Source organism: Chanodichthys erythropterus, chromosome 18, assembly GCF_024489055.1.
Source record: "Chanodichthys erythropterus isolate Z2021 chromosome 18, ASM2448905v1, whole genome shotgun sequence".
NCBI lineage: Eukaryota > Metazoa > Chordata > Actinopteri > Cypriniformes > Xenocyprididae > Chanodichthys > Chanodichthys erythropterus.
Genome location: NC_090238.1, coordinates 36,766,790 through 36,792,122, shown reverse-complemented (window position 1 = coordinate 36,792,122; position 25,333 = coordinate 36,766,790). Strand labels below are relative to the sequence as shown.

The window sequence follows — 25,333 nt, the reverse complement described above, 5'->3', positions numbered from 1 at the left end:
TTGTGTATTTTCAATTTGAAAAATACCTTTTATATTGATGGATTAATTGCATTTTGTGAAAAAAAAAAAAAAAATAAGTTTTTATAATAAACTTTTTAAAATCAAAATGTAGATTTGAATTTTTAATGTTTTTAAAACCAAAAGATGCTATGTGAAAGTTTTAAACAGAAAATAATGGTTTTCATCTTCATATTGATAAAGCCATCCATGTGTGTTCGTACCTTATGAACCTTAAAGAGAACCTCACAGAGGTGAAAACTAGCCTCTGCTTGAGCCCAGTCTGGCGCCATGACCTGATACAGACACACAGAAAGAAAACATGATGTTACATAACAACACATCCACAGTCAGCAGGCAATTAGCTGTTTACTTCAGTCTCCCTGCAGTAACCTGAGGTTAAGACACAATGGTGAGGTGTCTGGATCAACCCTTGTGTTTTTGCACTTACAATCTTTTAGGTCAAGATTGTTAACCAACAGTTAACACAAGCTACAGTCACACACTCAACTACACAAAGATGCGTCTGGTGTTGTTTATTTGCACATGAGATTCTACTGATTCACTGGTCAGTCACTTGTCTTGTTTTTTTGCCTTCAGAAATAGATTTCAACACTGCCATTTCCATTAAAATTCATGCGTATGAAAAAGTTTGAAGTAATTACCTCCTTATGACCTAAAGAGACATAACGCTTATTTAACAGTGTGTTCTCTCTGTGCACGCAGAGCTAAAGCGCCACAGACGTACATCTGAAACATAATGAGATGCTAATGAATTTGCTGAATGTCTCTCTTGGCTTTAAGGCTTGTTAAATGCTATGTTTCCTTACAATTCTCCCTTTATTAATTCAGTAATGCACAGTTAGTGAAATATCAGCACGGTGTTATTTTGGTCACAAAATTTATCAAAACCACTTACAATAACGTTAATGCACCAATAACAGAGTCACGTAAAGGACGACGGTGAATTGAAGCTAAATATCACACTGCATTAGGAAGCGCAGACACTAAAATAGCACACAAAATAGTGCCAACACAAAGTACAGGGCTGTATTTCATAACTGATGAAACCTGTGTCTTCAGGCTTAATGGCAAAGATACAGCATTTGTCACAAATAACGTGTGTGTGCGAGGCCACCGCAGTAATGGCTTTTCCTCGCCACAGTCCATTAGAAAGTAGTAGATTGATTATATATAATTAGAATGGATGTCCTGAGTCTGAGACCACCAAAGGACAGGTAATGTTGTCATATTTTAGAAGATAAGACACTGGGTGTGTTCAGAATAGGATCCTGCCATACTACATGTACTGTTTTTGCAGTATGTAGTTTTCAGCCTGATGTAGTTAATACATTTTTCACGTTATCCACATTGATGCCACATTTGTTCCCACAAATGCTAACTCCAGAGTTCATTTCTCTAGTGAACTAACATGCTGTGGACACTAAATGACTTGCCTGAGGTAAATGTAATGCTACATGAGATATTATTCTCACGAAAATGGAGCCTAATACAGTTGGATGACCCTAAAATTTAAGATATCAGGGCAAAAATGCCCCTGTATTAGTTTTTGTCTCATATTTATATCATGATATAGTAAAGCAATATCACATGAGTGCTGTTTTTGTCCTGAATAGCACAAGTGCAAATGTGATAATGTTTTTATACAACAGCTAAATAAATAAATAAGAATTTAATATTGTTATATTTTAGACAAAATATATTGTCTGTTTTTCCCAATTTTGCAGAAGAAAATATAAAGCCAGAGCAGAACTGTTTTGCTTCTTCGATCAAAACACATGAATGTTTAGTTTCTGAATGAAGCGTTTTAAGTGAATCAATTGGTCAATCAATAATTCAAAGACTTTTTCAATGATAAATTCAATAATAAAGAGAGCCATTTACTTCATTCTTGAATGGATCAGCAGTTTGAAAATTCTGTCATCATTTATTTACAATCATGGCCATTAAAGCCTAAATGTTTATGTGCAATAAATTCTATGTTGAATCAAATAATAATAATAAAAAAAAAAACATTCTAAAGCTATTTTTTTTTGTAATGTAAATTTTTGATGCTTTTCTTATTTAACACAATGACTTTAAATTATCTTTTGAAGGTAATTTATCGGACAAATTTGATATGTGATTAATTTGCGATTAATTAATCACCACATTGTGTAGTTAATTAGATTACAGACCTAATATATGCAGACATACATATATATACACACACAGTGCACAGCATAAATGAGTACACCCGCTCTGCAACTTCTGAAAGTCAGCAATTACTCATTTACTTAGAAGACATGTTCTTTAGAGATATAATGTTCCAGCAAGTCTGCTTAATCAATTACCAAAGAAGCATGTCAAAATTATTCAGGAAAATAAGGCGATAAAATGTTGTGTAGCAAAAATGAATACACCCTTCTACAAGTTACTAAATAAAAAAGTGTAAGTTTAAGGCAATGTTTGATCAACAGGTAAGATGTTGAACAAAAACATTTACAGAGAAGTAAGTTCTTGACAATTAAAAGTGTTATATAGCCCACTGAATCATTCTCACACTTAATGCGGACAACAATGGAAGCACTTGGGAGAGAACTGTCAGGAGACTTATTTCTTAACACAAAAGAGGACCGTGGTATAATACCAAATCATTGTTTTAAGTGTGAAAATATAGCAAAAGTAACACAGAAATTCAAAAACAATGAACTGAAATAATCAGTCCTTCATTTTAAGCTTTCATTTAGGGATGAGGGATTTTTTTGCTAGACAATGAGCAGGAGAAATACCAAGCGAGTGTCTCAGAGCCAGCAAAAAATATGAAAAGAGTGACTGTTCATCTCACAGAGTAAGATGCAACCTGCAAAATGACATGCATGGTTGATGTTCTCACTGGAACTACCTACTGTAGCCAAAGCACAATACAAATCCAAAGCCTATATTTACAAAATATACATTCTGGGAGTCAATACTCTGGTCTGATGAGACCAAATCAATAATTTTGGATCTAACAGTTGCAAAGTACAGTCAGAAGTGCCTGGTTCCCACAGTAAAGTTCAGCGGTAGTAAAGCTCTTATATAGGGATGTATGAGTGCTGAAGGTGTGAGGGAGGTGTGTGGGAATTCATGACAGCATTGATAAAGCACCACTGTGTGATTTAATACACAAACTTGAAACAGAAGATGTCACCCTTTCCTCATTCCCTGCATTGTTTGGCTTTTTTTTTTAACATGACAATGAGGATATGCATTCTCCCAAGGTGAAAAACCTTCTGTATTGCACTCAATCTTAACACTCTTGAGCACCTGTGGATGATTCTGTAGAGACGAGTTGAGCAACACTCCCCATTAAAGATCAGGGCATTTTAGGAGCTCATCATCCAGGAGTTAAACAGGATAGATGTGACAATCTGTCATGAACTTGTTCACTCCGTTCCAAGAAGGGTCAGAGCAGTATGTTCAAAATTATGGAGGAAATACTAAGTACTAGAATATTATGCATTTGTTGAATTAAATCTAGGGTGTGCAATCCTTAATTTAAACTAAATTGGCTAATATACTTATTTTATAGCTATTAATGACATATATTTCTCTTTTTTTTATGTATATGTTTAATACATTTTAGTTTTGCCATCTTTCCATGAATTGTATTAGTGATCAAAGAAAATACATTGTTTTTATTTGTTCAGAGGGGGTGTACTCATTTATGCTGTGCACTGTGTGTGTGTCTATATATTTGTGTTATAATTATATATATATATATATATATATATATATATATATATATATATAATTATAACACAAATACATACATGTACGTGTATATATTATTATTATTATTATTATTAACAAATATAATATAATATAATATAATATAATATAATATAATATAATATAATATAATATAATATAATATAATATAATATAATATAATATAATATAATATAATATAATATAATATAATATATAGTAGTTGAGCTACAGTAATATTTATGTCGTGTTAGTCATAGACCCTACATTTTTTATATTATTATTAAGCTGAGATAATATATTCAGATCGATATTTATATTATATTATATTATATTATATTATATTATATTATATTATATTATATTATATTATATTATATTATATTATATTATATTATATTATATTATATTATATTATATTATATTATATTATATCAGTGACACAGCAACTTTACAGTAGCTCAAATACTGGCTGGTTTTGTGGCAGAACTGTTTTTGCGAGTGTTTCACATTCACGTGTGAAAATACTGTAATTCTCTGCCGGATTGAATACTGAGTGTCTGTAAACACATGGATGAACTTACAGGAGGACTCCTGAAGATGAGAAGGGAAGAGCCTCTCAACGCCAGAAACCTGCAGCCGCGTGTCGAATCGGCGTCGCTGCCCTGGAGCTGCTCACACACCCAACCCATGTGGACAATCTGCAGGAGAAAACAATCCCGGAAAATCAATCCCACTGAACCCCGGTGAATTCCAACATCTTTGTGTGTTCAGCACACATTGGCAGGGTTTCCTCTGCCAGTATTGGATTTCTCCTGAGTAAATATGACTGGATTACACTCTGCTGCTTATGAATTACTAATCAAAATGCAACAAAGAGCCAGAGGTCATTACACGATCGCAGTGAGACGGGTTATTGTCATGATTATGACATATTCTGAGGCTGTTAAAGAACTGGCACAATAAGGATAATTACTTTCTATCCTATGATTTAGAGGAATATGTCATTGTACAAATGACCTACCTGATCATCAGGAGAACAGTATTTATTTGCCGTCTTTATCTGAAACAAACAAAAACATTTCAAAATCAATGACCATATTTTTCAATCTGTATATTGATCTTTATTTAATATTTATCACTAATTACAACTATAATGAAATTAACAGCTATTTATTCTTTAATAAATCAATTTAAATATATATATTTCAATTTTAACAATACATATTTTTTAAAATTATTATATTTAAATATAATGTAAAATTAATGAATATAATTTGAATTTAATATAATTTATTTTAATAAATTTACTAAAAATAGTAAATATATTAAAATAATAATATAATATAATATAATATAATATAATATAATATAATATAATATAATATAATATAATATAATATAATATAATATAATATAATATAATATAATATAATATAATATAATACAAGGTGAGTCGCAGTAATGCACCAGTTATGTTTTTTTCCCCTTTATTTTTAACTGATATAATATGACATTCAGTTCTATATTTTAATGGGTTAAAATATATCACTAATTACAATTGTAATGAAATTACTAGCTATTGATTGTTTAATAATGTACTTGGAAATTTTATATATATATATATATATATATATATATATATATATATATATATATATATATATATATATATATATATATATATATAATATAATATTATATTACTATATGTATCACATATAGTAATATAATATTATTTCTATGTTTATTTATCATGTGTTCAGAAAAGTTTCCATAAATTTCCATTCTTTTTTAATAATATTATTTGACTGAAATGACTGATATAATCATGACTGGTATAATCTTGGCATAACACCTATGTATGCAGTATAAAACATATCTATAATGCAGTAAAACAATATTCATAAATCATTATGATGCATGTTCTTATGACTAAATCTTATGGATATGCATTACACTCACTAAAGGCGAAACCATGAATAGGCAAGTATTATTATTAATTGACATTCTTCAAGAAAACATAATGCATTAAACATATATTATACATCAGTATATATAGAGAGTTTCATAATGCATTATAGATATAGGGAAGAATGTATTTTCAGTTCAAACATAAAGTGCACAAACAGCGAGTTGCTTTCGAGGCTGCTCTCTTTCTAAATCAGTCCTGCTTGTCATCAGTGATTGACAGTATACTGGCCTGCCAGTGAATCACAGCCAAAGTCGACTTATCAGCCAATAATCCGCTCGCGGGTCAGAATGTGTCAAACAACACTCATCTCCCATCATCCTCGCTGCTCAAGCATGTGTCACACGCTCTATTTATAGGTTATAGGTCACCACAATAACAGTTCCGCTTCCCTCTCGCACATACAATCAGCTCTTAATTGGACATTTAGCAATCAGACTCTGTATCCATCATTAGGTGACGTAAGTGCAGTAATTGCACGTAAAACAGGCAGCTGTGTGACAGTCATTTAGTGCACGCCTGAGAAAAAGCCCATTGGATCATCAGCGCACTAATTAAAACAACGCACAGGAAATGAGATCGTTAGGCAATATTCTTGGCAAGAGGTTGGTTCTGAGAGCAGCATTATGACTTATGAATTAGGTCCAAGAAAGCATGAATCTGGGAATCATGATGTTTTTTTTGTTTTGTTTTTTTTAAAGAAAGCAACCTAAAAATAGTAAATATATTAAAATAGTGGTTGAGCTACAGTTGCTTAAGTACTATTTTAATATAATATAATATAATATAATATAATATAATATAATATAATATAATATAATATAATATAATATAATATAATATAATATAATACAATATAATATAATATAATATAATATAATATAATATAATATAATATAATATAATATAATATAATATAATATAATATAATATAATATAATTTGCAAATGCACTGGACTGGATGCCAGCAGAGTGAAGCTGAAGACCATTTCATGACAGTTCTCAGGTTGAAATATGAATATGTAACTGGAACTTTTGCTGTGTTCAGATCTTCTGCATCTTACGGAGCCCCTGAAGGGACATGGTAAGAGAAACAGAAAATATGAGATGGGAGGAAAAATTATTTGTCAATTCTTTTGCGTTCCCCCGAGAAGCTTTGCGTTTGCTCACAAAGAACAGAAAAGTTTTGCGAGCGAACTCAAAGTTTCTCGGGGGAACGCAAAGGTTTTGCGAGCGAACACAAAAGCATTGAGATATATTTTTTTCCTCCCATCTAATATTTTTTTCATCACTATGTACCTTTAGGGGCTCCAGAAGTACTCCTTATTGGCACAACATAGGCGTAACTTTGTAAGATTCACCAATAAAGAGTAATATATATATATATATATATATATAGTCACGCCTAGGTAAGTACCAATAAGGAGTACTTCAGTCTTACTGCCATTAACTTTGAGAAAGTTGGCAGAAAACCAAACTTTTAATTCGTGAAGGCAGTCGGTATGCGTAACAGTGGAATTTAATACCCTATTTAGAGAAAATATTACCAAGTGAGAGACGGTAAAGTAGAAATAATGGGGGACCTAGGACAGAGCCTTGGGGGACACCACAGCTAACAGAAGAAGGTTGGGATTGAACATTTTTTAGTTGTACAAACTGTGTACGGTTTGAATGGTATGAAGTGAACCAGGTGAAAGGAATACCAGTGATAGCGGATAAACGGTTCAAAAGAATATTTTGAGAGATGATGTCAAAAGCTGCAGTCAAATCAAGCAAAACAAAAATAGATAAGCGCCCTCCATCAGCAGCCATTAACAGATCATTAGTTACTCTCACTAAGGCGGTTTCTGTACTATGCTTAGAACGAAACCCTGACTGAAAACACTCATATAATTTATTACTAAGGTGAGCATGGACCTAATAATGGTTGAGCAACAATATAATAGTGGTTGAGCAACAAAAATGTGAATCAAATTTTAATGCATTTTATTAAAGTGTTAATTAGTGCTAAATATTAAATAATGAAAAAAATAATGTAGGAACCATGGATAACCCAATGCAGCAACACACAATATTCTATTCTATTCTATTCTATTCTATTCTATTCTATTCTATTCTATTCTATTCTATTCTATTCTATTCTATTCTATTATTGTTGATTGTTGTATGTCAATGCATGAAAAATAAATATTAGTCTTAACTGACTGATCATAATCACATCTCTGCCATCTTCTATAGTTGTAGTTTACACAGGCCTGGAGTTCAGAGGACCATAAACCCAACATCTCTCACAGTTTCACTTACGCCAATCGTCTCAGCAGATCATGCATGTTACTTACGCTCTCCTGTGTCAAATCGTTGATGTTGGTTGATATTGCTTGAAGCCAGTCTGTGCTTTCTCCTGCAGTGCAAAATTGTAGAACGTGCGTGCAAACTCCATCTAAGGCAATGACTTCAAAACTGTTCGATCTGGAAGAAGAAGAGGAGGATAAAAAAGAATATGAAATATTAAATACGCTGATACAAGTACAACACTGGCATACCATACTATGAATAAATCAAACTGATTATTTACAATGTGCAGATTTTCTGTATGTATGAAATACCTGGATTTTATGGTTATTATTTATTACTATTAGTGTGTTTATTTATGGAATTTAATAATAATATTATTATTAATACTACTACTACTACTACTACTAATAATAAAGTATTACTAAATTAATCATTCAAATAATGTAATGAATAAATAAAATAATTATAAATAAAAATGGAGTAAATAACTAAATACAAATAAAAGTATTACTATGACTACTACCAATACTACTACTACTACTACTACTAATAAATTATTACTAAATTAATACTATAATAATAAATGAAATAATAAATACATAATATATAATAAATTAAAAATAAATGAATGAAAAATAAAGGCATTATTAATATTACAACAACTACTAATAATAACAATGATAATGCATTTAAAATAATAAATTAATAAAAATAGTAGTATTACTACTACTTAGGGCTGGGCGATATATCGCATGCGATTGTCACGCGCATTTTCTCAGTAAAGCCGGTTCCCTAATTACCGCTAAATCGCCATCACCTGCTTTCAAATGGAGCGGCATTTAATAGACAGAGCCGTAGTTCACTGACGAGCTACGCAATATCGCGTTCATTATCGAAGGCGATTCATCTGTGATAATGAACGCGATATTGCGTAGCTTGTCAGTGATCTACGTTTCTGTCTATTAAATGCCGCTCCATTTGAAAGCAGGTGATGGCGATTTAGCGGTAATTAGGGAACCGGCTTTACTGGCGAAATGCATGTGACAATCGCATACGATAGTATCGCCCAGCCCTACTACTACTACTACTACTACTAAATATAGCTGCAAGCAGCAATTAAGGGGCCAAACACAACAGAAGCAAACAAGAAAGCTAGCAGCAGACTAACAATGTCATAATGGACTATGACAGCAACTGAGACAAAGACACTGTATGTCGATTTTGAAGTCAATCAGACGAACAGTTCTGTAGTTCTGTACCAATTTCATGTGTTGTTCAATTATAGCGCCACCAAGTGGTGCAGTTTTTTGTGTGTCCTCAGAGTGCCCCATACATAAGCGTGTCAAATTTGGTAAAAAATATCTAATTTGATTTAAGAGTTATAGACATTTATATGTATAAACACATTAAAAAATACCCACACCTGACTTTGATTGCATTTTTTTGGCACTTACTATCGAAATTTTAACATTCGGCCATAAGCATTTAGTCAACAACCCATGTTTTCGAAAATGCAAAATGGTCGACGCCCAAAATGGCTGATATGCTGATAAGTAAAAATAGCCATTTTTCATATCTCTGAAATGCAGCATGTAAACTCAGGTCATGCTCGTGCCAGGGACCAAGTTTAGTCTGAATACACTAAAGCGTTGAGGAGATAAAGCTTTAAACGTTTGCACGTTTTTTGAAAATGGTTTTCGACTTTTTGTCGACATGGTCTGAAGATGCATATATATATATATATATTATATTATATTATAATAAATATAAGTGCAAGTTTGGACAGTTGGTGGCGCTAGAGGGATTGAGTTAGTGACTCTAAATTTGCTGTGGTGACAGTTCAGACTGGCGTCTATCAGCGTGCCAAATTTCATAACTTTCCCGCAAGCAGTTCTGCCATAGACTCCAAGAGCGGAAGAAGAATAGGTGCCTACACACCTTTAGCGCTTGGCCCCTAATAACTCATCATCGATTCTACCACAGGGAGGTCACCTGATAAGCATGCTTCAGGTTGAAACATTTATTGTCTATAATTTCACAAGCTTTCACAAACTATTTTTAAAAATCAGCATGCAGCAGCATAGAGTACACAGTGCACAGTATGTGGTCAGCAGTACGAGGACTCTATTCTGAACTGAGCCATTGTTGCTGGAGTGACTCACTGTGGTAAAATAAACTCTGTAGTTCATGATGCAAGAACGAAACAATGCCTGATCAAATCTTCAAGGCCATAGAGGTTTATTCTAGTATTGATGAAGAGATGAATAAGAAATCAGAGATATATTGTACATTGCAAGTACTAAAGCGACAAGTATAGCCAGGATTTGTAGAGGATTGAATCATACATTTCAGTCACAAATGATTTACAGTGCAAATTCCCAGATGATTCATGCAGACTGTGAACTCCAAGTAATAATAACTAAATAAATTAAATATTCATGACATAAGAACAGACAGTCTACAAATCCCACAGCAAAATCTCGATTGGCTCTTTTATTTAGAAGGCGGGACTTATTCCGCCATATTGCGCATTGCACTTTCAAGTTTTATCTCGCAATTCTGACTTTATATCTCGCAATTCTGACTTTATATCTCGCAATTCTGACTTTTTATCATGCAATTCTGACTTTATATCTCGCAATTCTGACTTTATATCTCGCAATTCTGATTTTATATCACGCAATACTGATTTTATATCACGCAATTCTGATTTTATATCACGCAATTCTGACTTTATATCACACAATTCTGACTTTATATCACGCAATACTGATTTTATATCTCGCAATTCTGATTTTATATCACGCAATTCTGATTTTATATCACGCAATTCTGACTTTATATCTCGCAATTCTGATTTTATATCACGCAATTCTGACTTTATAACTCACAATTCTGATTTTATATCTCGCAATACTGATTTTATATCTCGCAATTCTGACTTTATAACTCACAATTCTGATTTTATATCACGCAATTCTGACTTTATATCACGCAATTCTGATTTTATATCACGCAATTCTGACTTTATATCACGCAATTCTGATTTTATATCACACAATTCTGACTTTATATCACGCAATTCTGATTTTATATCACACAATTCTGACTTTATATCACGCAATTCTGATTTTATATCACGCAATTCTGATTTTATATCACGCAATTCTGACTTTATATCTCGCAATTCTGATTTTATATCTCGCAATTCTGACTTTATATCACGCAATTCTGATTTTATATCACGCAATTCTGACTTTATATCACGCAATTCTGATTTTATATCACGCAATTCTGACTTTATATCACGCAATTCTGACTTTATATCACGCAATTCTGATTTTATATCACGCAATTCTGATTTTATATCACGCAATTCTGACTTTATATCTCGCAATTCTGATTTTATATCTCGCAATTCTGACTTTATATCACGCAATTCTGATTTTATATCACGCAATTCTGACTTTATATCACGCAATTCTGACTTTATATCTCGCAATTCTGATTTTATATCACGCAATTCTGACTTTATAACTCACAATTCTGATTTTATATCTCGCAATACTGATTTTATATCTCGCAATTCTGACTTTATAACTCACAATTCTGATTTTATATCACGCAATTCTGACTTTATATCACGCAATTCTGATTTTATATCACACAATTCTGACTTTATATCACGCAATTCTGATTTTATATCACACAATTCTGACTTTATATCACGCAATTCTGATTTTATATCACGCAATTCTGATTTTATATCACGCAATTCTGACTTTATATCTCGCAATTCTGATTTTATATCTCGCAATTCTGACTTTATATCACGCAATTCTGATTTTATATCACGCAATTCTGACTTTATATCTCGCAATTCTGATTTTATATCTCGCAATTCTGACTTTATATCACACAATTCTGATTTTATATCACGCAATTCTGACTTTATATCACGCAATTCTGATTTTATATCACGCAATTCTGACTTTATATCTCGCAATTCTGATTTTATATCTCGCAATTCTGACTTTATATCACGCAATTCTGATTTTATATCACGCAATTCTGACTTTATATCACGCAATTCTGACTTTATATCTCGCAATTCTGATTTTATATCACGCAATTCTGACTTTATAACTCACAATTCTGATTTTATATCTCGCAATACTGATTTTATATCTTGCAATTCTGACTTTATAACTCACAATTCTGATTTTATATCACGCAATTCTGACTTTATATCACACAATTCTGATTTTATATCACGCAATTCTGACTTTATATCACGCAATTCTGATTTTATATCACACAATTCTGACTTTATATCACGCAATTCTGATTTTATATCACACAATTCTGACTTTATATCACGCAATTCTGATTTTATATCACGCAATTCTGATTTTATATCACGCAATTCTGACTTTATATCTCGCAATTCTGATTTTATATCTCGCAATTCTGACTTTATATCACGCAATTCTGATTTTATATCACGCAATTCTGACTTTATATCTCGCAATTCTGATTTTATATCTCGCAATTCTGACTTTATATCACACAATTCTGATTTTATATCACGCAATTCTGACTTTATATCACGCAATTCTGATTTTATATCACGCAATTCTGACTTTATATCACGCAATTCTGATTTTATATCACGCAATTCTGACTTTATATCACGCAATTCTGATTTTATATCACGCAATTCTGACTTTATATCTCGCAATTCTGATTTTATATCACGCAATTCTGACTTTATATCACGCAATTCTGATTTTATATCTCGCAATTCTGATTTTATATCTCGCAATTCTGACTTTATATCTCGCAATTCTGATTTTATATCACGCAATTCTGACTTTATATCACGCAATTCTGATTTTATATCACGCAATTCTGACTTTATATCACGCAATTCTGATTTTATATCTCGCAATTCTGATTTTATATCACGCAATTCTGACTTTATATCACGCAATTCTGACTTTATATCTCGCAATTCTGACTTTATATCACGCAATTCTGATTTTATATCTCGCAATTCTGATTTTATATCACGCAATTCTGACTTTATATCTCACAATTCTGACTTTATATCTCGCAATTCTGATTTTATATCTCGCAATTCTGATTTTATATCTCACAATTCTGACTTTATATCTCGCAATTCTGACTTTATATCTCGCAATTCTGATTTTATATCTCGCAATTCTGACTTTATATCTCACAATTCTGATTTTATATCACGCAATTCTGACTTTATATCACGCAATTCTGATTTTATATCTCGCAATTCTGACTTTATATCTCACAATTCTGACTTTATATCTCGCAATTCTGACTTTATATCACGCAATTCTGACTTTATATCACGCAATTCTGACTTTATATCTCGCAATTCTGATTTTATATCACGCAATTCTGACTTTATATCTCGCAATTCTGACTTCATAACTCGCAATTCTGACTTTATAACTCGCAATTCTGACTTTATATCACGCAATTCTGACTTTATATCACGCAATTCTGATTTTATATCTCGCAATTCTGATTTTATATCACGCAATTCTGATTTTATATCACACAATTCTTACTTTATATCACGCAATTCTGATTTTATATCTCGCAATTCTGATTTTATATCACGCAATTCTGATTTTATATCACGCAATTCTGACTTTATAACTCGCAATTCTGACTTTATAACTCGCAATTCTGACTTTATATCTCACAATTCTGATTTTATATCACACAATTCTGACTTTATATCTCGCAATTCTGATTTTATATCTCGCAATTCTGATTTTATATCACGCAATTCTGACTTTATATCTCGCAATTCTGATTTTATATCTCGCAATTCTGATTTTATATCACACAATTCTGACTTTATATCTCGCAATTCTGATTTTATATCTCGCAATTCTGATTTTATATCACACAATTCTGACTTTATATCTCGCAATTCTGATTTTATATCTCACAATTCTGATTTTATATCACACAATTCTGACTTTATATCTCGCAATTCTGATTTTATATCTCGCAATTCTGATTTTATATCACACAATTCTGACTTTATATCTCGCAATTCTGATTTTATATCTCGCAATTCTGATTTTATATCACACAATTCTGACTTTATATCTCGCAATTCTGATTTTATATCTCACAATTCTGATTTTATATCACACAATTCTGACTTTATATCTCGCAATTCTGATTTTATATCTCGCAATTCTGATTTTATATCACACAATTCTGACTTTATATCTCGCAATTCTGATTTTATATCACACAATTCTGACTTTATATCACGCAATTCTGATTTTATATCTCGCAATTCTGATTTTATATCACACAATTCTGATTTTATATCTCGCAATTCTGATTTTATATCACACAATTCTGATTTTATATCACACAATTCTGACTTTATATCACGCAATTCTGATTTTATATCTCGCAATTCTGATTTTATATCACACAATTCTGATTTTATATCACGCAATTCTGACTTTATATCACGCAATTCTGATTTTATATCTCGCAATTCTGACTTCATATCTCGCAATTCTGACTTTATATCTCGCAATTCTGACTTTATATCTCGCAATTCTGACTTTATATCTCGCAATTCTGACTTTATATCTCGCAATTCTGATTTTATATCACGCAATTCTGACTTTATACCTCACAATTCTGACTTTATATCACGCAATTCTGACTTTATATCAAACAAGTCAGAATTGTGAGACATAAACTCGCAATTAACTTTTTTATTTTTATTTCTTGGTGGAAACAAGCTTCCATAGCCATCAGTTCAGATTATGCAACCTGGTTATTTCCGTTTGTTTTAAATGTGAAAAGCTATCAATACAAATTTCGAGGGATGAAATGCATTTGTTGGAAGACAGGGTTGTCACACTCACTCCACCATCAATTGTATATAATGGGGCAGCTTTGACATTTAATTTCAGTGTGTGTTTGGAGCACGCCACAGATGAATTACACTTTGATTTGCTGGACTGACTATTTAATGATAGCTGTCAGTTGAGTTCAACAGAAAGTGACAGCGCTACAACTGTCGGGTCAGAACATATATTTGAGCAATCGTTTCCATTGTGGCCTTTAGGATGTAGATTTAATCATCTTTGCTAATGAAGGACAAATGCAAAGGCCACACGAGGGCTTCAAAACCTCCGAAGCCACATCAGATAAACATTTCTAATGCATTAAATCATGCTGTCACATGAGAGCAAGACTTCTTTATTACTGAGGTGATATTACAGAGCAAATAGAAACACTGAACACATCTTTAGTAGCTTTGCACTTTCTAACTTTTCCAATAAAGCAATTCAATAAATGGCATGATTTCAATTAATGCCAACCATGTGTGAGATGCAGCCATTCAGTGCTTTGCCTTTTTCAGATAGAAATTGCCTGGAGAATGTAATGTTCTGCTTGAACTACCAGCAGTCTGTAGCCAAGTGCTTTGAAACCAAGAAGCCGCCCGAGTGAGTGACAGAACACAATAAAAAATCTATTAGTCTGGAGAGAGGCGTTTTCATCGGGCATCGGCATACATGGAGAGAGGGTTATAACGAATGGGAGAAGAATAGCAGACGGAGCGGCTGCGGACAGCAAAAGGAAAGGGACGAGATATTGCAAAGACGCTTTGGGCACGACAAGGCCAAAAGTTCATCGTCTCACAGGAGACTTTCGCAAAAAGGTGGTTCTGGAAGCATCTTACATTCGCACTGTGGGAATTGCACTGAGATGTGAAATCCCAGTTAAAGCTTAGGTAACACTTAATTTCGATGCTCCACTTTAGACTTTCTACTAACTTTGCAACTACTTGTCAACTAGCAGTTATTATTAGTTGACTAGTGCTAGTATTAGACAGTATTAGTAGCCTGTCTGCTTAATATAGGGTCCTATGATTTCTGTGAAAACACGGACTGGATCGCGGAATCCAGTCATAAAAACAGAATTATGCAGAGTCACAGAATTTGTCAAATTTTTGATGAATAAATAAAAAGTAGGTCAGTACACTTAAATCAGATCTAGTGTCTGTGAATATTAAATTGCAAAAGACTATTTAAATATGAATCCTGCATGTTCTGTGTCTCTGTGTGAATGAATGGCGCAGGCGCATGGTTTCATTTACCTCACACACACTGAAGCACGAGTGGCACGTGTTTTCAGCCTCTGCCGCCTCACTATATGAGGACATTAATGCATGAACTTCATCTCCAGAGTCACTTCATGAGCGTTTTACCATTTTCATTTGAGAAAAAAAACTATCGTCATATCATAAACACAAAGAAGCTCAAAGGTCTTCACTGCAACCCGGCAAAATAAAAGTTTGGTTTAACGTAAAGAAATTGTGACAGAAATATATTACTGTTGTAATGTAGAATTTAGCTACGTCTCAGTGCAATAATAATATTAACACATATTAACAAATTATTATTAAAACTTAGTTTTTTTATAAAATAGTCATAATTTTTCTTCCATGTTTTCATTTGAACAGTAAAGCTCTTTTGTGCAGCACTTTGTTTGACAAAAAAGATTGTTTAATGTCATGACTAAAAAAATAAATTCATGTTTTTATGCCTTCATTTGATTGCCAGAAAAATTTAAATACACAAAACAGAATTTCTGAAAAAAAAAAAAAAAATCCTAAAATTGTTGTTTTTATGAATTCAACTAATTAGACATGCTTTTTGATTATTAAAATTGAATTAAACCATTAAAATGGAATCCAGACTTAAAACCTAAAATATAACTGAATACAAATAAAACTGAATTTAACATAAAGAAAAATAAAACATATTACATTGGGCTTGTTAAACTTTTAATCAATTGTTGTTAAATTAATAAGTTGCATGATTTCAATTAACTAGACATCAAGTTTTATTACTAAAATTTAATTTAACCATTAAAATTGAAGAAAACTGAATTTTGAAAAAAAAAAAAAAAAGAAACTCCTTCATGAAAGGTCAAGCATAATAATGCACCTTTAGATGTTTTAAAGTTTAAAAATACATGATGTACTTTCTCAAAAATCATTTAAATCAATGGAGGAGTCGTACTCACAGAAAAGTTCATAGTAAAGTTGATAAACAGAAAAACAAGTCAATAACAGTAAAACATATTTAACCCTGGAAAGCCTAGCATTTGAAATGATAGTCAGAAAAATCTCATTTTTTGAAATAGAGCAGTTTATCGAAACTTTAGAGAAAATATGTTTTAAAAAAGCATGTGCATCTTTGTTGATACATCAGGTTTTTATGGCTGATATAGTATGATACACTGAAAAACTTGCGATTAGGTTGTTTTAACCCAGCGGTTGGGTTAAATGTTTGCCCAACGTGCTGGGCAGTTTTATTTAACTCAACTATTGTTTAAAAATGACTACATGGCTGGCAGGGTTGTGCCGATGGAGAGACGAGATGCCACACCCCCGCTCTGCTGCGAGTCGACACCATAGACTGTAAAAAAATACACACACTAATCCTAGTCTCTTCTATAGACTATAGTTAACCTAAAATCTTTGCAGGAATTGCTCTGTAAATTAAATTTAGAATATAACTAATGCATATATGCTATTTTAAATACTGTAGTCTATGCCAGAGACGAAAATAACATTTCAGGCATTTGATCTTGACATTGTTAGAAACTTGTCTTTTTTACATGTCTAACACTGTACATTTAACTTAAAATATTTAATTTTGTACAAGAAAACAGCCCTTATTAATGAATTACTAGTAGCCTATTGTAGTGTCTCGGGAGATCGTGCTCATTGTTACATAGCTCTGTGGCTATACTGCACTGAAGCGGCAGTTTAAGAATTCAGCGAACATCAATTAACTTTTGTCTGGTTAATAAATACCTTTACAGACCATTTTCCTAGGCCAAATGAAAGAATGACGGTGATTCTGATAACACAAATTTATTAAAACACAGAAGAACAACAAAGATAACATAACAACCCTAATGTCTGGCTTAAAATGAACCCAAAATATGTTGGAAATTAAAAATCAGACACATAATTACTAGAGGCAACTATAATCATCAAAAGGTGAACATTGATTAAGCAATTTAATAAATGTTTATTGTTTAATTATTATTAATTAAAAATTATTAAATGTTATTTATTAAATATATTAATACATGTTCATTCTCAACATATTTTGGGTTCATTTTAAGAAAGCAATACAGTAATTTTTAAACAACAGTTGAGTTAAATAAAACTACCCAGCAGGTTGGGCAAACAATCGCTGGGTTTGTCTATTTTCAACCCAACTTGGGTTGTTTTTAACCCAGCATTTTTTAGTGTATAATGAGAACATGGAGGGAAAAACAGCTCAGTTTTATTTAGAGGTCCAAACTGAGCAAAAATATGAGTTTTTGTGCAGATGCTGATATTTATAAAAAAGTAAGATGAAATTCTGAAGCTCGTAATGTAAATCACTGAGATCTTTATAACAGTATAAGTTAACACAATACTTACATAAAATGCATAAAAACATCAGTTGTCACTCTATATCTGCTAATAATGTCAACATGAATCAGATGACAGAGGGCATGATTGTGTTTTTTAGCAAAGTTTTGATCATGTCGATCATTTTCAGGCCTGAGAAATGTGTCTATCAAACATTATACAGTAGGCTTTATAGGGTTAAAACCAAAGTTGTCAGAAACGAAACTCCCGAAGCAAATGCACATTCAGATTATGCATTCTGCCTAATTAAGGATGAGAAACGAATCTCTCAGCTTTCCACCTGCTGCAATCAAAACCTTTGAGTTTCAAAGTGCGTATTTATAGATTTCTTTTCTCAGAATGACTATGTGATATGCTATCATTCTACATTCGATGTCAGCTGACTAAAGTCAGAGCCACTTCTTTTTGACCTGCTCTCCTCACGCTGGTTGCTGCATCACTGACCTTTCCAGACACGGCATGCCGCCGCATAGATATTGGATTTAACATCCTCTCACCTAAATGAAAAATGCTCGAAAAACCAACAGTCAGAGCGGCCGCGTGACCAACCTTACAGCTCGTGCAGCATCGCAACGGATTACCGTACCTTAATTTGTCGGTTCCAGCTTTGCGTCGAGAGATTCGAGCCATGAAGAGAGGGAGGGTGACGGCATCGAGCCAGCGTTTCTCATACTTTGGTTCATTAGCCGAAGGTGAGGAGGGCGACGACGGGGCCTAGATGGAATAAATGAGAGGGAGAGAGTGAGAGGGCAGAGCAGAAACATCTCGTTTTCAGCGCCATCCGCTGCCCTTTGATCACGGTGCCAGCGGCCTCATAACAACCGTGTCCCATGATTCAAAAGCAACCGCGGCGCTCGGACTCGACAGATAATAACTCCAGTTCAATGTTATCCTGCAGTATTTTACAAATGAATGAGGATTATAGTTGCCTCACTTAAATACGTGATATTTTCAAGCATATTCACACACACAGACACACTATGAGAACACAGTACAAATATCTATACATTCTTAAAGGGGACGTATTATGCAAAATTGACTTTTATAAGGTTTTTGAACACAGATGTGTGTCCACAATGTGTAAACAACCAGCCTAAAATGAAATAAATAAATAAATAATCCATCCACTCCTTTATTATAACCCCATAAATCATAAACAGTCTTTGCAAACAAGCGGTTCCAGATTTAGGGTAGGGTAAGAGTAAGGAAGCCCCGCCCACAACTGCTGATGGACTCCACCCTATTATCTTAGCTCCTCCCCTGAGTGAGCTGTACACAGTCCGCCATGTTTATCTCCTCGCCAGAGAATTTAACAGCAGCAAATTAGTAAGAAATGTATTCTTTTTAAAACTACTAAAGTTATTCAGTCAAGAGCAGTGAGTGATTTTCTGTTTTTCTTTTGTTGTTTGGTTCATATTAACAGCATAAACAGCAGTAGGTACTTTATATTACGCTGCTGTCACTTTAATACACAGATCTAATATACACATGTGATTTCTTTCCCTGCCGTTTACGTTCACAGACATAACCGACTGTGTTTATGTGAACTTTGTGTGTTTTTGACATAATCTTATGTGTATTTGACAGTTTAAGCGCTATTAGATGTGAAAGAACTTAGTTTAATACTCACAGGACAAGATTGATTAAGATGATAATCAAATCTAAACAGATGTTTTGTTAGTTTTTAGCAGAGTATCCGAGGCACGAGCTGTACAGGCTCCGTTTAAAGACACATGCACGAAAACAGCATGTTTTTCCTTCCACTCAAAAATGGGCATTTATAACATGGTATAAATGATCTGTGGGGTATTTTGAGCTGAAACTTCACAGAAGTGTAAATGAGTTCACCCCCTTTGAAAAGTAACATTTTAAACAATATCTCAATGAACACAAAAAAATATTTCCAAAATGTTGACAAGACTAAGTTTAACTTATAACATGAAAGTAAGGTTAATAATATAACTTAGAGAACAAAATGTTTTTTCTCAAATTAGGGTGATGCAAAAATGAGTACACCCCACTGAAAGTCTCTGGAGCAAAGCTAAATTGTAGACTACAAATGTCTAATTTAACAAGAATTCAACCACAGGTGAGTCTAATTATTCATTACACAGGTGTCCAGCAGACAGATGACTATAAAAGGGTGTTAAAATCCCTTCCCATTTCATGCTGTCAGCAATGGCACCACATGGAAGAGAAATGTCACAAGACCTGAGAAAGAAAATAATTTCTTTACACCAGAAAGGTGAAGGTTACAAGAAGATCAGCAAATCTTTACTTATCAGTCAGAATACTGCAGAAAAAGTGGTACAAAAATTTAAAAAAGATGGAACTGCAACCATCTCACAGAGACGTCCAGGTCGTCCACAGAAGTTAATACCTCAACAGGAGCATCTTCTGATGAGAAGGGTTGAAGAAAATCGGCATGCAAGTTCACTGCAGTTACAGTGCACAGCATAAATGAGTACACCCCCTCTGAAACTTCAGAAAGTCAGCAATTACTCAATTACTTGGAAGACATGTTAGGGTTCTTTAGAGATAAAATGTTCCATCAAGTCTGCTTAATCAATTACCTAAGAAGCATGTCAAAATTATTCAGGAAAATAAGATTTTCTTATCAAGGTGATCAAATCTTGTGTAGCAAAAATGAATACACCCTTCTAAACACAGAAATTCAAAAACAACGAACTTGTGACAAGGCCCCTGAAATAATCAGGCCTTCATTTTAAGCTTTCATTTAGAGATGAGGGATTTTTTTTGCTAGACAAAGACCAGGAGAAATACCAAGCAAGTGTCTCAGAGCCAGCTATGAAAATAGTGACTGTTTATCTCACAGAGTAAGATGTTGTTCTCACTGGATCTACCTACTGTAGCCAAAGCACAATAAAAATCCAAAGCCCATATTTACAAAATATATATTCTGGGAGTCATGAGACCAAATCAATCATTTTGGATCTAACAGCATCCAGCATGTTTTGGTGTTGCTAGAGGAGGAGTACAGTGAGAAGTGCCTGGTTCCCACAGTAAAGTTCAGAGGTAGTAAAGCTCTTATATAGGGATGTATGAGTGCTGAAGGTGTGAGGGAGGTGTGTGGGAATTCATGACAGCATTGATAAAGCACCACTGTGTGATTTAATACACAAACTTGAAACAGAAGATGTCACCCTTTCCTCATTCCCTGCATTGTTGGGCATTTTTTCTACATGACAATGAGGATATTCATCCTCCCAAGGTGAAAAACCTTCTGTATTGCACTCAATCTTAACACTCTTGAGCACCTGTGGATGATTCTGTAGAGACGAGTTGAGCAACACTCCCCATTAAAGATCAGGGCATTTTAGGAGCTCATCATCCAGGAGTTAAACAGGACAGATGTGACAATCTGTCATGAACTTGTTCACTCCGTTCCAAGAAGGGTCAGAGCAGTATGTTCAAAATTATGGAGGAAATACTAAGTACTAGAATATTATGCATTTGTTGAATTAAATCTAGGGTGTGCAATCCTTAATTTAAACTAAATTGGCTAATATACTTATTTTATAGCTATTAATAACATATATTTCTCAGTTTTTATTATGTATATGTTTAATACATTTTAGTTTTGCCATCTTTCCATGAATTGAATTAGTGATCATAAAGAAAATACATCTTTTGTATGCGTTCAGAGGGGTTGTACTCATTTATGCTATGCACTTTATCTAAAGACGTAGAAAGCCAAACTGGGGTGACTATTTCCTGTGACACAATACGGCGTACACTGCAGAGGAACGGCCACGAAAGAAAACTCTCCTAAAGCCAAGGCACAAAAAAGCCCTCCTAGAGTTTGCCAGGGCTCATGCTGACAAAGATGAAGACTACTGGGACTCTGGAGTGATGAGACCAAGATAAATGTTTGTGGAACCGATGGCTTCAAAACTGTATGGAGTCACAAAGGTGAGGAATACAAAGAAAACTGCATGGTGTCTACAGTGAAACATGGAGGTGTCAGTGTCCTTATGTGGAGCTGCATGAGTGCTGCTGGTGTCAGGAGCTGCATTTCATGGATGGCATCATGAATTCACAGATGTACTGCTCTATACTGAAAGAGAAGATGCTACCATCACTCCGTGCCCTTGGTCGTCGTGCACTTTTCCATCATGACAATGATCCTAAACACAAGAAAAAATATTTGCCAATATGGTATAAAAGACGTAGACTTAGAGTGCAACAGTGCCTGTCCTCTTTTTCAACGGCGTTGGTTACATTATTATTTTTTCCATTCATTTCTCCCATAGGGATTTCAAAACAAGCCTTGGTTAAAGCGTTATAAGCCATGAACCAAACCAACCAGGAGAATCACAACATTAAACTTTGATTTGAAGCAAAAAAGCGTTTGAAAATCTGACAAAAAATACAAGACTGTGAACTTAACGCCTTTAGTGAGGAAAAGAACTACAATGCCATGAAGTATTGCTTCATGATGGAGAAATATAAAACTACTCATTTATAAATGTTGATTTTGTTCATTGAAAAAAAAAAAAAAATGCATACATATTCAAACACAAGTATTTTTTAGAGCATAGCGAGATTGACATGATTATGTCATAAAATAATCTAAAGCTAAAGCTAAAGAATTTGCTTGTTTCGACTCTCTGATTGGTGGAATTTTCTGTACAGCATCATGGGTAATGTAGTTTTTCTTCACAAATTCCGTTAAATACAATTATTTTAAATATAAGTTGAAATAATTCAGGCTAACGGCCTAGTGTCACAGATCCCTTGTCTCCCGGACTCCATTTCCCATGATCCTCTTGTCTCCACACCTGCACTCACTTCCCTCGTCTTCTCCCCATCATCACGGATCACCTGCACCTGGACTTCCTCATCAGCACTGCCTTTATATTGGACTCACTCCCTGTCCGTTCTCTGTTAATGCTGTTGTGTTTAGGTACCATGTTGTATTATACTCCTGGATTATCATTAAACCCTATTGTTTGTGGATCTCCGTATTTCACCTCATCTCTCCTGCTTACACATCCGTAACACCTAGCACATTGACTAATAACCTCCAAGCTCACAACAGGTCTGTCTTTAAAGGTTTATAAGTTATTGTTAAAAAATCTATTTCCCTATGGGGAAAATGAATGGAGATTTTACTTCCAGAACCCGACTGTTGCATTCTATTCAAAAGAAAAACAAGCTTATTTTTCTCACTCCACTGGCAGATATTTGTTTTTAAGCATAAACTCATTTCATTTTAATACATTTTTCATAAATCAAGACTTAGAAACTGTCATTTTGCTTGTTAAGTAAATGTATCTTGATTTAAGAATGTTTTAGATCTTTGAACCGGAAAGACACATTACTAAGTAGGAAAATCTTTTTTGCAGTGAACTTGGCAGAAAGATGATGAAAGTCTAAAGCAGATGAACGTTTCAGCCACTGTGAACACTTCTGTTAGCCTTTGAATGCTACAAATGCGGTTGGGAAGCCATAAAGATTCAACTTGTCAAATCCACAGTTTATAGTCTTCAGAATGTGCGTCACATTTGTACTCGACTCACTTCAACAGCAAAATCCCATAAGTCATATCAGTATTAACATAATATTATGCATGAAGTGTGTGAATCTCTTGGATGCAAATAGTCGGTGAGGTCAGTAAGCTTATAAATCTATTCGTATCAAATCAAAATCACACTATTTTTCTGCAAAACATATCAGTACAGGTGCTTCACAGTACCTGCAGTGTGCTTAAGATGAGCGTATAGATTTTTTGAGGCGTTTCTGACCTTGCTTCTAGATGTAACATATTTTAGGTTAAAGTCAGAAACTAAACTTGAAGAGGGGGAAATGCAACATGAAATCCTTTCACGTATCCTACAGTAGACGTTTCTTTTCACTTGCAACCAACCCTAGCAATCCTACTCTTGCAACCTGCAAGAATAAAAATTATTACAATTAATAACATGCAAATAAATATTAATAAAAATGACAAAAAACACAATAAGATGACTAAAATCAAAATGAAATTAGAAAATAAAAAAAATATATAAACTAATTGCACATGCAAGCACTTCTCACATTTTTTTTTTTTTTTTTTTTCCCTGTACAAGACACTTGTTTTTTTGTTTTTTTTGGGGGCATAATTAGCTCCTTAGTTCATCTCTGTCTGGATTCTTGTACTTGTGGCTGAATTCTCAAGCTATCACCAATCACATGTGAAGCTCTTTCTCCTGTCATATTCTCCACTCTGCTGTTTATTCGGACCGAGGCTGGATAATTAAACTTGATTTGACTTTCATGTTGTGCTGCCCTAGATGACACTGAATGAAATATCGCAGGCATGTCAAGATGGATCAGACTGACAGAGCGTCTCTCACGAGGAGTCAAACACCAGCTCTTCATTTCACTATCTCTGCCACTCCTCCAGACAACAACAGCAGTCAAATTTCACTATTTCTCAAATAAAAACAGGCCCAAATAGTTCATACTATTGTAATTTATCATCACTGAGATGCTTTTATATTATTTATTAATATCTTGAATCAGTTTTTATTTTTATATTTTTAATTTTAACCATATAATAAATAGAGACAGGTCTATTAGGGCTGCATAGCAAGGCTTAAAGCACAGATCCAATATTTGTACACAAATCCACCATTAATAATTACATTAATACCTTATTAAGATAGTATTTTGACCGTTTTCGCAGCACCAACATGTGGAGCATGTAAGTATTCATACCGGTATTGCATTTTTTTTTTTTTTTTTTATTTCAGTACCAAGTATTACATTTACCTTTTTTTTTTTTT

At 33.4% G+C, this 25,333-nt stretch overlaps 1 protein-coding gene across 1 annotated transcript in view; it reads right to left on the bottom strand.

The window, feature by feature from the left end:
• The window catches only part of sntg2 (syntrophin, gamma 2), a 96,131-nt gene that overhangs the window by 27,321 nt on the left and 43,477 nt on the right, over positions 1 to 25,333 (bottom strand). Inside the window, exons 9-13 of the mRNA XM_067368017.1 lie at positions 19,129 to 19,256; positions 8,062 to 8,191; positions 4,775 to 4,813; positions 4,335 to 4,451; positions 222 to 293 (exon numbers count right to left, since the gene is read on the bottom strand). Of these exons, the coding sequence (XP_067224118.1) occupies positions 222 to 293; positions 4,335 to 4,451; positions 4,775 to 4,813; positions 8,062 to 8,191; positions 19,129 to 19,256 (486 nt within the window). The remainder of the gene's footprint in view (positions 1 to 221; positions 294 to 4,334; positions 4,452 to 4,774; positions 4,814 to 8,061; positions 8,192 to 19,128; positions 19,257 to 25,333) is intronic.